The following is a 13459-nucleotide window of genomic DNA, read 5'->3' on the forward strand; positions in this document are numbered from 1 at the left end:
CCAGCCCTAGGACATGAAACCATCCAGAAAAATGGTAACAAAATAATTTTATTCTGCTTTATCAAAAGAACTTAACAGTGTGAATGTAAACCTGACCGTATGTATCGTGTTTCCTTAAGGAGATGCGCATCCAGGGGCAGACCCCTTTAGTCACAGGCCCACAGAGGCCGTGGGAGCGGAGAGAAAAGCCAGTTCAATCCCAAAATCCTGGCTGCAGCCATGTCCCGGCTCACAGCTGGGGCTCAGAGGGTGGCACAGCCCAGGCCAGGGGGCCAAAGCCGTGGCCACCCCCTCCTGCACACTGGGGCTGCTACAGCAGGGCCGGGGAAGCAGGGAGGGGTGGAGGAGGTTGCTGCAGAAGGCACTGGGCATCACACATCCATGCTGCTGCAGGACCTGGCACCGTGGGAGCATCCCCTGGGGTCCCTCAGACCACGTAGGGAGGTGGCTGATGCATACAGAGGGACACTGAGCCAGTGACAGCCACTTAAGGCAAGGTCATGCACCCACCTGGACAGTGCAGGGAGGCACAGCAAGGTTCAGATCCAAAGGGGAGCAGCTCTTCCTGCACTGGCCTGGAAGGCTTTCCTGCTCCCTGCGTGGACATCTTGCTCTGAGCACTGCAGGCAAGGTGTGAACGTGCCCTTGTCACAGGACCTACTCTGTCCCAGCCATTCCTGATGCCCAGTGTGTCCAACCCCAGTAAACATGAAAATTGTGGAGACTACATCCCTGCCAGCAGCGCTTCTAGCCTATAAAGCCTGCCCTCAGCCCAAAATCCAACCAAAGCGGGTGCTGCGGGGGTGAGGAGAGGCCATGTCTGTGCCAAGGGCCTGCTGCAAATACTGAGGGGGTGGCAGGGCCGAGATGAGTCTACACTGCTTCCTCAAAGCCCATCCCACAGGAAAAAAGGGGACCCTGCAAGCCAAGCAGCATTTCCAGGAGACATTTCAAACATTAGGAAACACACTGCCCACCCCCTCTCTGCCCTGGTGCCCTGATCCCTGGCTCCAGCCATGGCTGGGTTGGAAGAGGAGCTGGGATCCTGGAGCAGAGCCATCAACTGAGCCTTGGGAGTTTGCAGGCAGGTGAAGGACAAGACCACCCAGAAGGGCTGCAAAATCCCACAGTTATGTCTTACACCCTGCAGAAGGGGCAGGGCTAACACAACCCTGCTCTGCCCCAGGCAGCCAGGGCAGGAACAGACACCAGGAGGTGTCTGGTGTCACTGAGGCACCGTGTGTCCCTGGACTTCCCTGCGGAGAGACACTGCCATCCCTGAAGCCCAGCCACACTGCAGGGTGGGGACACAGCACTGCAAAGCCCGACCCCGCACACCTCCCCTGGGGACATCACCAGCACAGGTAAAGCTGGTTTGGGTTGAAAGTTTCTCAATGGCAGAGGCTAAACACATCCCTCCCCCTTGCCATGAGGCTGCAGAAGGAGCCAGGGACAGAGGATCTCAACAGGTTGAGTGCCTGGAGTGTCACCACCCCCCAAGCCTCTCCAAGGGGACAGGACAGCAGGAGGGATGCACAGGGAGAGCAGGCCTGTGAACATGCAGCGGGCAGTGCTGGGGTGCTCCCAGCTGGAGAAGAGCATTCCAGCTCTTGCTAGCTGCTTCCCCAGGTGTTGCGCCCCGGATCCTCACAGAACACGACGAGGGGCAGGTCCTGAAAGCAAGCACATCCTCAAAGGCAGAGGGGAGGAAGGAGGAAAAGTGGAAAGCAGGTTGTCCCAGGAGATTCCCCCCTCCCCAAGCACCTCTACCTCACCCTGCCCTGGCACACCAGGAGCAGGGTCAGATATATCACAACGTAAATCAGGACAGAAGATCCATCTGCCAGCAAGCCTGGCCAGGGATGAGAGGACCAGGGACACACTCATTGCCGTGGCTGTTCAAGGACGTACAAAGCAGGTCCCACTTCCTAGAGCAGCGGATTTTGCATGGAGGAGCAGCAATGTGCATGGACTTTGCAGCTGAAGTGTCAAACATCTGATCTGCCGCACAGCAGGGTCCTTTCACTCTTCACTTTGCCAGCACGGCAGAGTAGTGGATAATCAGCCCCCTTTCCCTGGTGAATGACTTACAGGGAGGCTGGAATCTGAGCAATGACTTGCCAGGCTCTGTTCCCAACCAGCTGCTCCGAAGTGCTCCTGAAATCTGGTTTAGGAGGCAATGAGACTCAGACACTCAGTGGGAACACCAGTCAGTCCCAGGCAGACAGCGCGAGGCTCTTGCTTGGAGAGGGGAATTGCAGAATCCCTTCAGAGGTTGCTTCCTCCGAGTCGTTATCTAGTGCTGCTGTCTACAGGAATATTATGGCTGTGCAGATCCTACTCCAATAACCTATTCCACAGCAAACCAATCCTCGCCCTGAGCAGGAGCACGCTGGCCAAGGAGAGTCCACTCCACTGGAGGAGAGCGAGACAGCGTCAGCAGAAACCTTCACCAAGCAAAGCTTCAGCAGCAGGATGAGGGGAACCTCCTCTTCACTCAGCCTCAGCCAGGAGTGCTGAGCAATGACCAGCGTGCAGCAACACAGCACTCAAAGCCACATCTCCTTCCTGCAGAGTAATGCCTGCTAAATGACTGCACCTACCCCGGGAGGCTTTCCTGCTGTCTGTCGTTTAATATTCCAGTATAGGTATGTTAGTACAGGATTATCCCTTCCTTTGGAAGCACCAATTTAATACGGGGAGAAATGGAAGAGGCAGAGCCCTTGCAATCTGTTGCTAGAAGAAAATCAACCCAACTGCCACCTATACACAAGATGTCCAGGCGTGTGCTGCATCCGCCCCACCGGCACGGGGCTTCGTCCCCGGTCACAGCCGGGCTCGCTGCTGAGCTACACCGGGTTCCCTTCTGCCTCCCTCAGCCAGTGCTCTCCTCACTTCTGAGGGGGCTTTCTGCAGAGGTCTCTGGGGCTCCCTGTGCAGGAAGGCTGGTTTCGTGGGCAGTCCTCAGGTTGGCCTGCTGGAAGGCACAGGTGTCCAGGAACACGCCGGGGATGCGGTCGCCGAAGTACAGCTTGCTGTTGGCAGCTATCGCCTGGTACTTCATCAGCTCCAGATACTCGGGGGTCAGCTTCAGCTACAAAAAACAGAAACCAGAGATTAAGAGACAACTTTCTGGGCCTTGTGGTGTTAGTTTTCATGTCAGGCAGCCACCTCCTGGGGTGTGGGCTGTTAGATCAAGCGTTTCTCCAGCGCTGCCCACCTGAAGCTGATCTCCTGTGCAGAGGAAAAGAGTGACAGCTCCCCAGCGCTCACCTTGTTGGAGTCAGCCAGCTTCCGAGCAGCGTAGTACTCTGCATCAGCTTTTGCCTTCTCCCTGGCCAGGAATGCAGCATCTAACACAGCAGCAGAGGGGGGACAGGAAAGAGCATTAGGAAATGAAAGGCCCCGTCACACTGAGCCCTCATCCCACGGGGACCAGCTGACCCAGGGGCGCCTGTGACAGCCTGGCTGGCTCTGTACCTGCCCTGCAGCTTTCTGGAGAGTTCCACGCACAGGGCAGGAGCGCCCCCAGTGCACAGCCTTGCACCCCTGCAGCACTCTCAATGACTTTTGCAGGTCTGAGGTTCCTCCACCTGCCACCACCCCCAGCAGCGTGGTTACCTTCAATCTCAGAAATTCGCTTCTCTGTTTCCTTCTCCATGATCTTCTGCTGGTAGTGAATCCTGGCCACCTGGGCAGCCTTCTCTGCCTCTGCAATCACAACGGGCTCAGCTGGGAAATTTGCTTCTTCAGGGCTTGAGCACCAGCACCCTGACCCCAGCACCTGACTGCAGGGTCTGCCACACCAGGAGCTGGTTCCCTGCTCCCTCCCTTCCCACTCAGCGCCAGTCTGCACACCAAGCAGCAGAGCTACAGGAAGACAACACAGTGCTGATGTCTGCAGCGCTGACATCCCGTTTACAAGCATGATCCCTCTGGCACAGGGTCATGGAGCTCCAAGCCCAAGCAGTTTTTCCAGCAGACCGATTTCCTCCATCCCTGCTGCAGGACAGAGGTGCTCCCTGCTCCGCTGCTGTGGGATTTTCACCCAGATGTTCAAACAACTGCTTGTGCAGCCTGGCTGCACCTCCCTCAGGGAGCTGTCAGTGATGGAACACAACATCCTGCCCCAGCTTGGCAGGGAAGGCAGGAATGGAGGCTCAGGCTGTGCTGGTGACATTACCAATGAGTGCTTTCTTCCGATCTGTCTCTGCCTCCTTCTCCACCACCTTCTGCCTCTGGGCTGCAATCAGCAGCTTCGTCTTCTCGGCCTCCCTGTAAGAGGAGAAGAATTATCCTGGGGAAAGGGAATGAGGAGCAGCTCTGCACCCCACGAGAGGCCACAGGGACAAGGGGCCAGCCAGCTGCCAGCTCCCTGCTCACAGCCATGGGGACTGGCTCTGTCTGCAGCTGTATGAGCACAGGCCAAAGGAAGGGATCATCCCCCTCTCCATCTGGCACTGCTGTGGCCACATCTGGATGCATGTCCAGTCTGAGTCCTCGGGATGAGGAGCAGGGCAATGTGGGCTGGGAGCTGGGCTTGCTCAGCCAAAGGTAAAGGGAGATCCAAGAGCATCTCCTTCGGCCCAAAGGCATCCCAGAGATCCTGGAGGGGAGCTTATGGGCAAGACATCAAGACCCCTGAGCCCCGATTTCAGTGTGGAAATGGAAAACAGAAGGCACAAGCGCACCTGGCCAAGCACACACTACCTGGAGATCACCTCTCACTCCCTGAGCACCAGGGAAGAGCTTTCCAACAGCACTGTGCCTGTGCAGCACCCTCAAAACTAATTAAGGTAATTTCATGTCCAGCTACTCACATTAGCTCAAAGTTTCTTCGGATGGCCTCTGGAATTTTGGGTTTCGTAACACGCACGGCCTGTGAAAGAAGAAAAAGGGAGCACATCTTGAATGAAACATTTTGATGCAATCTGAATAACCAAAACATCTCTTTACAAAACCAGCTGCTGTGGACAGCGGTGCCTAATCCTCCTGGGTAACACAGCTGAGCATGGCCACTCCCCCAGAGGTGTCCTGCATTTCTATTTCCTGCCATCCATTCCAACCCACCCTCACCAGGGGCACGGGCTCCAAGCCCCAATGTCCAACCTGGCCTTGGACACTTCCAGGGATCCAGGGGCAGTCACAGCTTCTCTGGACAACCTCTGCCTGCCAGGGCCTCACCATCCTTAGCATAAAACATTCATCTTTCAGTTTAAAACTGTTGTCCCTTGTCCTGTCACTGAAGGCTTTGGCCAAAAGTCTTTCTCCACCTTTTAAAATCTCTCATTATTGGAAAGCCACAACCCACCTGGATAGTGAGACCTGGTGCCATGGCATTGAGGTCTTTCTGCAGGGCCAACTTCAAGTTCTCATCTATCTGATCTGTGTTTGGGGGAGAAAAGAGAGACCAGTTGGTTTATCATGTTTTCCCCCACAGCTTGTGCAGCAGTCAGCAGGCCTTGAAGAACAAGTAGCTCTACAGTGTAAGATAAATGTGCTTCCTGACACCATTCAGTACATTTTTTTCCTTCCTATTCCCCTTGAAAAACATTCCCAAAAGGAGAGTCGCGTGCCAGTGACTAGACAAGTTCAGCTGTTGATGAATTTGTGTTATCTGAACTAAGTGCAAATGGCTTTCAGCATCTCAGCAAGAAAGAATGCTCAGAGTCTATGGTAGAAGTCTATCCCTTCCCAGCACCTGGACTTGGAGTAGATTAATATTAAAATTCTCACAGCCTTGTCTCTTGCATAACCCATTTTTCCCCTGCTCAGCCACTCAGGAAGAAACAGAACCTGCTCTGTCTTTGGGGCACAGGTCAACCAAGGAGAATATCCCCTGTGCTAATTCCTGAAGCACTGCTACCTCCCTGTGAAAAACCTTCCAGCTCTCACTTGTTAGAGGCAGCCAGAAGGAAGCTGTGAAAACACAAAAGTGAATTCAGCAACGGAGCAGAGGATTAAAAGCAGAAGCAGAACAAGACAAATCCACTGTCACAGTGAAGGTCACAGGCATCACTGCAAACACAGGAGCAGAGTGGCTACTTTGTACATTTTAAATAGGTGGAAAAAGACTGAAATCAAATTCCCACCTGCAGATGGGGAAAGACAAAGACACCTGAGCCACTAAAGTGACAGGGGAAGTGGTGTGTGGACGTAAAAGGAGCTGTATTCTACACTGCAACTCCAGCACAGGGGCAGCGTGCTCCATGGGGCCAGCTGCAAGATATTCCAGGAAGATTCCAGTGGGATCCCAGCTGGGATCACCCAGCTGCCATCCACTTACCAAACAGCTCAATGTACACCTCCTGCAGGGTATGGGCACTGCAGAACTGATTCAGCTCGTGGTGGATTTTGTTGAAGATCAAGGTCTTGTCGTAGTCTGCAGTGTAATTCCTCACGATGTCGTACACTGGGGAAGGGAGAGAATCACACAGGTCACCACTGGCACGGGTCAGGATGTCAGGGAAGGAGTCAGGCAGCACAGGGACAGGGGTTTTCAGGACTTGGGAAGCCAAAGCCACAGCTGCCCTGCCCAGCTGCCAGGTGCTGCTGGGATTACACAACTTCAAGGAGCAGTCACGGCAGGATGTACTGCCTGGTCCTGTTTCATCATCTGCATAAACAAATGAAACAGCAAAGCCTCGCCAGGGCCTGCGTGCATAGGAACAGGTACTGCTGTAAAGTGAAAACAAGGATCATCCACACTATTGAAGCCAACCAGATCCTGCCTCAAAAGGAGCAGGTCAAGGAAGGGGATTGTCTCCCTCTGCTCCTGCTGAGACCCCACCTGGAACCCTGTGCACAGTTCTGGCCTGCTCCTCCCCAACATAAGGACATGGAACTGCTGGAGCAGGTCCAGGGGAGGCCACCACGTTGCTAGGGGGACTGGAGCACCTCCCCTGTGGAGCCAGGCTGGGACAGCTGGGGCTGCTCTGCCTGGAGAAGAGAAGGTTGTGTGGAGACCTCACAGCTCCTTCCAGGGCCTGAAGGCATACAGGGAAGCTGGGGAGGGAATCTCCAACAGGAACTGGAGTGACAGGACAAGGGAAATGGGTTCAGACTGACAGAGGGGAAATTTAAATGAGATATACGGAAGAAATTCTCGTTTGTGAGGGTGGGCAGGCCCTGGCACAGGGTGCCCAGAGAAGCTGTGGCTGCCCCTGGATCCCTGGAAGTGTCCAAGACCAGGCAGGACAGGGCTTGGAACAACCTGGGATAGTGGAAGGTGTCCCTGACCATGGCAGGGGGTGGAACGAGATGATCTTGAAGGTCCCTTCCAGCCCAAACCCCTCCATGACTCTATGAATTACAACAGGAATTCACCCTCCAGTGCCTCAGCAATGCTGGAGCTTTGCATTAAGCTGTGCTACTGAACAAAACAAGCTGTCTGTGTCTTTGGCTTGGTGAAATAAGAAGGTAAGAGGCTTCTACACAAGTTTAGTCTCTGCAATTGTCTCAGGAGCCGAGCTGGAAGCACCTGGGATCAATGCTACAGGACCAGGAGCCGTAAGGGGAACAAGAAATGGAAACAGACAGGGAAGGTTTCCTGGCATGGAAAAGGGAAGTCCTGCAAACCCAGACAGAGCTGCCACAGGATGAGTGAAGACAGCCACAGCTCTGCCTGTGGGACCAGGACGGGAAATACCTGCATATGGGGCCAGCTTATTCACAACTTCTATTCGGTCAATGTAGATCATAACGCCACCACTGCAAGGGAAAAGAGAGCTCATCAGTTACCACTGCAGCTGTCAACAGTTAACACGTTTAAAGCAAAGGCATCTTTATCCCTCTTTTACTGTATCCTGAGCATTTTGCAATGAGAGAGCAGCGAATCCCAGTCCTTCCCTTTGCATAAATCACAAGCATGCTCCAGCAAAGCACTTTCCCTCCTCTTGGTGATTTCCTACTCAACCAACCAAAGGTTTCTGAACAGGAACGTAGCTGCAGCTATCAGGAAAGCAGAGGAGAAGGCAGCAAGGACAGCAGGTGACACCTGCCACAAAATGCAGACCCACCCCTCAACTCTTCTAGGCAGCAACACACATTAAACAGAAAAAGCCCTTAGTTTAATTCACACCATCACTAACTCCATAAGGAGCTTGGCAAGCCCCAGTAGAAAGGAAGGACCAAAGCACGTGGCAGACTTCAATCCACACTCCCAGCTCCAGTGTCACGGCACATGTGGCTCTCCAGGAACACCACAAGCACCTCAGCAGAGGGAGCCTGCAGGCAATCCTCTCCCTGAGGGAGGATGTGCTGCCAGACTGGCAGAGAAAAGGGGCAATCAGAGGTCAGGCTTGTTCCCAGCCTCTGCTCTTAATGGTGCGGCTTTCAGAAAGTCATGCCCACCCCCGGGTACCCGTAACACCAAAGAAAAGCACAAACTCTACAGTGAAGAAAAAAACCCCCATAACTTTCAAACAGCTCTAGGTCTCTGCAGAGCCTAATTTTAAAGCAGAATACTCTTGTGATGATGTCCTTGGGACAAAGGCATATCACAGACCAGAAGCTTCAGCAGGAACTGTTTAGAGACAGCTCTTTCCTGGCACTGGAACTCCCACATTTCCAAACTCAGCCTCTGTGATGTTTTAACTCAAACATATCCCCCACGACAAAATCCATTTCTTATTTTGCAGATCTTGATCTCTGGCAGCTCAAAGCCAAGTCTGCAGAAAAACAACCTGAACTTGCCTGTGTCTGTGCTCTTTTGGAAAAGGCCTTCCAATCCCAGCCCTTGACTGCTCCAAACCTGTTTCATGACAACTATGACCTAAAAACACTGGTGATGGATGGACTTTATCTGCTGCAAATCTGGCACTTCAACTTTAAAGGGATGTTAGAAAAAAAAGGAGAGTGCCTGCAACACCCTGGATCCTCTCAGGACTCATCCACAGCCCCATTTCCCCTCCCTGGCAGGAAAGAGTGTGAAATGGCACCTCAGACCAGTGAGGACTGTCTGATTTCACCACCACCTTCCACAACAACCCTGCCGAGGATCTCAGCCAGTCTGGGGCAATAAGTGGGATATTACCCACAGTTATCCCATTATTATGAATAATTCACATGTGTTTATGTGCTGTGGTGGGGGATAAGTAGATTTTATCAGTCCTGCTGGTCATGAAATGGCTCTGAGGAAACAGGTGCCACCCCCAAAGGTTGCAGTGAGAGAGGAAGAAAAAAAAAAAATCCACGTTGGAAAGAGAAATCCATAAAAGACTTTGTGCACCTGGTAGAAACTGGATAATTAAGAAGCAGTGCTGCCTGACCTGAGAGGACAAGGAGACAGCATCCAGGGAATGCCCCAGGAGATGGACACAGGTAGCAGGAAAGCCTCAGACAATTCAGGATCTAACTCAGGATTAAAAATCTCTATTTAATGGATTCACTTAATGCTGCCAGGGACAACCAGGACAGGTAAGGCAAAAACTAGGGATGGGACACCCACACAGAAGCTTCCCAATATAGATAAGGACACAGGGAACAGGAACACAAAGATGGTGGAAGAGAAACCCAGCCTTTAAAATCTGATGGTTTAACATGTAAATACAAACCCTTAAACTGTTTAGGATCTGTTCTGGTAACAGACTTTGAACTGGGCCAGTGACACTCCAGGTGTGTCCCAGTTGTTATTTCTAAGCTCATGTTTTACTATAGAAATGTGGATGCAAAGCTTTGGCACGGAGCAGCCGCAGACTTTGGATTGCAAACGCAGTGAACTGAAAGGCTCCTGCAGTAACACCTGAGAAATGGGCACGGCTGCTGGGACCTTTGGTCAGGAGTGTATTCAATTATTAACTGAGAACTGCTTTCACCAGCTGCCTGGTGGTTTAAAGCCCATTTTTACTACCTGTACCTTCCCAACCACCTGCATTGCACAACCGAACCCCACAATGCTGAAATTCAACAGGGACTTCATTTTTAGCTCCTAAATCACAGAAGCACAGAATGGCTGAGGCTGGCTTTGGCCTCAACCTTTGACCTTTAGCTTGGTCTAAAGACTGTTTGCTTCACCACAAAAGGAGTCTGGACAAGGCCCTAAGTGACAGGACAAAGAGGAATGGGCTCAGGCTGACAGAGGGGAAATTTACATGAGATATACGGAAGAGATTCTTGGTTGTGAGGATGGGCAGGCCCTGGCACAGGGTGCCCAGAGCAGCTGTGGCTGCCCCTGGATCCCTGGAAGTGTCCAAGGCCAGGCTGGGTGGGCCTTGGAGCAGCCTGGGACAGTGGAAGGTGTCCCTGACCACGGCACTAGATGGGCTTTGAGGTCCCTTGCAACCCAAACCATTTCTGTGAAAGCTGCAGCACTGAACATTAACATTTACAGATACTCCTGAAAAACCTCTGAGATCTAAAATTAAAACCATGAGACCTTTATGGTAATATTTAAGCCCAAGTGACGTCTGATGCTGAACCACTCCAAGAAAGTTAATATGAGTTAAACCTGATCAAAATTAACTCTCTTTTATTAACCTTGCCATTAACATTCACCTTTCAATTTCAATGTGGTCACTGCGTGCCACCACTCCAGTCACCACTGACTGATTTTTTTAAACAGAAATTTTGCTGAGGACTCTGAACATAAAAGACGAGGAGAATCATCAGGTTATTATCACCCTGAAGAGTCATCACTTTAACTTGTGGATGAACCAACACAACAGGATCTGTAACCCAACTCAACCAACCCAAGCAACTCCAGCAAGAGCCTCCTGTTCTGTTACAGTGGGACAGGTGTGTGTACATTTGGGATTCATTTTATGGTAGGTGCCTTTTCCTCCCAGTCCCTGTGTCCCAGCATTATACATGACCCCAAAGAGTGCACGTGGAAGAAATACAAATGGAAGCCATACCTTGTCCCACAAGGCACGTTCTTCACTTCATCAGTCTGCAGCGTGGTCTGCAACACAAACACAGCCAAGAGCTCACAAACTGCTCCTCTCTCCAGGAAGGTCCTGCTGTGCCCACACTCCCACAGTGGGAACACTGAGCCAAAAGTCTCCTCAGCCTCCCTTGTGATGCCTGCAGGTGTGGGCAGAAGGCAAAGCTTCTCCTCACCTGCCTTCTGGGGGGATGCACAGGCAGCTGTGCCTGTTTCCCTGCTCCTGGGAAACGGTGGCAGCCACAAACAGGGCCTGTCCTCCCTGAGCAGGACACTGCCAGCCCCAGCAACACACACACACACACCTGGTGGGGAGAGCTTTCCAAGAGGACAAACCCTGGCTCCCCAGGGAGCACTGACCTGCACGGATTTGAAGGTGGTGATGAAGGGGAGCATGATGTGGTAGCCAGGGCCGCTCGGGCTGGTCAGCAACGCGCCGCCCCTGCAGAGAGGGAGGAAAACAGGGAAAGGCTCAGCAAGGACTGCCTTTGAGGGCAAGCAGGGACAGTTCAAACTGCCAGGGATCACGGAGACTTGCATCAGGGCCCTAAATCCGCCAGCAATTCCCCAACAAAAGGGCTGAGTGCACCTGATCTTTGCCTGCTGCAACTTCTCGAGGTCTGTGAGCCATTAACTCCTGGAGCAGGCAGCTATTGCTAAACCCTCCCAGCATTGCAACACTGCACAGAGCTGCAGGAACGAAGCTTTCTCCTCTCTAAATAGTTCCCTGGTAACCATGGAAAAACCCAGCCGTGGATGTGCTGCTGCCACTTTGGGTTTGGGCACAGCCCCTCGCCCAGAGCACAAAGGAAAATCCCCCAGGCTCTCATGCTCAACACGCTCCTGATTAAAGGGAAACGGCTGAGTAGGAAGGGCAGGGAAAACATTCCAAAGCATCGGCACAGCGGGAGCCCTGGCTGGGTAACAGTTTGGGACAAAGGTGACGCGGCTCTTGCTGGCACGGGGAGAGATCAACAGATGCGACCAGGCAGGAGAGACCCAGAGCAGCGGTCCTCTGAGCTCTGAAATCCAGTTTGTGAAAAGGACAGGGAGGAAGGAGAGGCAGGAAAAGCAGCTGAGGATTTAGAGACCCGAACTCACCAGGGCTCCGCATGGGGCCAGGGTGTCTGGGACTCACCAGCACGGGTGCAAGGGAGCAGAAACAACGAGGGCTGCCCACCCAGGGGGAAAAAACCGGAGGGAAGCGCAGGATAGCACAACCCAGGGATGAATCCCAGCTCCGGCAGGGCTCCCGGGAGCACCGTACCTGTAGTACACGGCCAGGTGTCCCTCCTCGACCCTGTGGATGGCGGAGTACAGCAGGAAGACGAGGAGCCCGGTGGCAGCCGCGGCCGCGGCCCCGGCCTGGGCCATGGCCATGCTCGCATCCCCTCCCGGCGCCGGGGGCTCCGCGGGCCCTGCCCTGCCACAGCAACACCGTCAGCGCCGGGCGGGACCGGCCCGGCACCGCCCCCGGGGGCGAGGGGACAGCCGCCACGACCGGGACGGGGACAGCGGAGGGCGGGAGCGCCCGCCCCGCTCTGGGGCTGCGCCGGAGGGACCGACCGCCCGCCCCGGGCCGGCCCCGCGGGGCCTGCCCCCGTCACCGCCCGGCCCGGGCCTCCCGATCCCATCCTTATCCCCTCCATGTCCCTACCCTGTACCTGCCCCTATCCCTAGCCCGTCCTATCCCGGTTCCTATCCAGGGGCCCGTCCCCTCTCCCTGTCCCGCAGCTCTCCCCGCCCTTTATCCCGTTCCCTGTCCCGCAGCTCTCCCCGCCCTTTATCCCCTACCTGTCCCGTACCTCTCCCTGTCCTTTATCCCGTTCCCTTTATCCCGTTCCCTGTCCCGCAGCGGCTCTCCCTGTCCTTTATCCCGTTCCCTGTCCCGCAGCGGCTCTCCCCACCCTTTATCCCGTTCCCTGTCCCGCAGCAGCTCTCCCCGCCCTTCATCCCGTTCCCTGTCCCGCAGCAGCTCTCCCTGTCCTTTATCCCGTTCCCTGTCCCGCAGCAGCTCTCCCCGCCCTTTATCCCGTTCCCTGTCCCGCAGCAGCTCTCCCCGCCCTTTATCCCGTTCCCTGTCCCGCAGCGGCTCTCCCTGTCCTTTATCCCGTTCCCTGTCCCGCAGCGGCTCTCCCCGCCCTTTATCCCGTTCCCTGTCCCGCAGCGGCTCTCCCTGTCCTTTATCCCGTTCCCTGTCCCGCAGCGGCTCTCCCCGCCCTTTATCCCGTTCCCTGTCCCGCAGCAGCTCTCCCCGCCCTTTATCCCGTTCCCTGTCCCGCAGCGGCTCTCCCTGTCCTTTATCCCGTTCCCTGTCCCGCAGCAGCTCTCCCCGCCCTTTATCCCGTTCCCTGTCCCGCAGCAGCTCTCCCCGCCCTTTATCCCGTTCCCTGTCCCGTACCTGTCCCGTTCCCCACGTGCTGCCGAGGCCGCGCTCCCACCCCCGCCGCGCACGCGCCGCCGGCGCGCGGCACCATGGACGCGCCACGTCGGCGCGGGGTGATGACGTCACCTCCACCCCCGGTTGCCGAGCAACGGCGTGATAGTGACAGCGGCGCGGGAGCGACCAGGCCTCAG

At 54.6% G+C, this 13459-nt stretch overlaps 1 protein-coding gene across 1 annotated transcript; it reads right to left on the reverse strand.

Annotated features, from left to right (window-relative positions):
• Nucleotides 1-30: 30 nt before the first annotated feature.
• ERLIN1 (ER lipid raft associated 1) lies at nt 31-13317 on the reverse strand. The gene is given in 13 exon segments (XM_066191748.1): nt 31-2949; nt 2951-3094; nt 3274-3353; nt 3622-3711; nt 4184-4275; nt 4821-4879; nt 5312-5385; nt 6287-6412; nt 7649-7710; nt 10854-10900; nt 11243-11324; nt 12150-12305; nt 13284-13317. Coding segments are annotated over 12 exon segments (1092 nt in total). The 5' UTR covers nt 12263-12305; nt 13284-13317; the 3' UTR covers nt 31-2826.
• Between the last annotated feature and the right edge of the window lie 142 nt (nt 13318-13459).

Source organism: Chamaea fasciata, unplaced genomic scaffold (assembly GCF_029207755.1).
Source record: "Chamaea fasciata isolate MVZ Bird 193981 ecotype frontalis unplaced genomic scaffold, bChaFas1.0.hap1 SCAF_9, whole genome shotgun sequence".
NCBI classification, from domain to species: domain Eukaryota; kingdom Metazoa; phylum Chordata; class Aves; order Passeriformes; family Sylviidae; genus Chamaea; species Chamaea fasciata.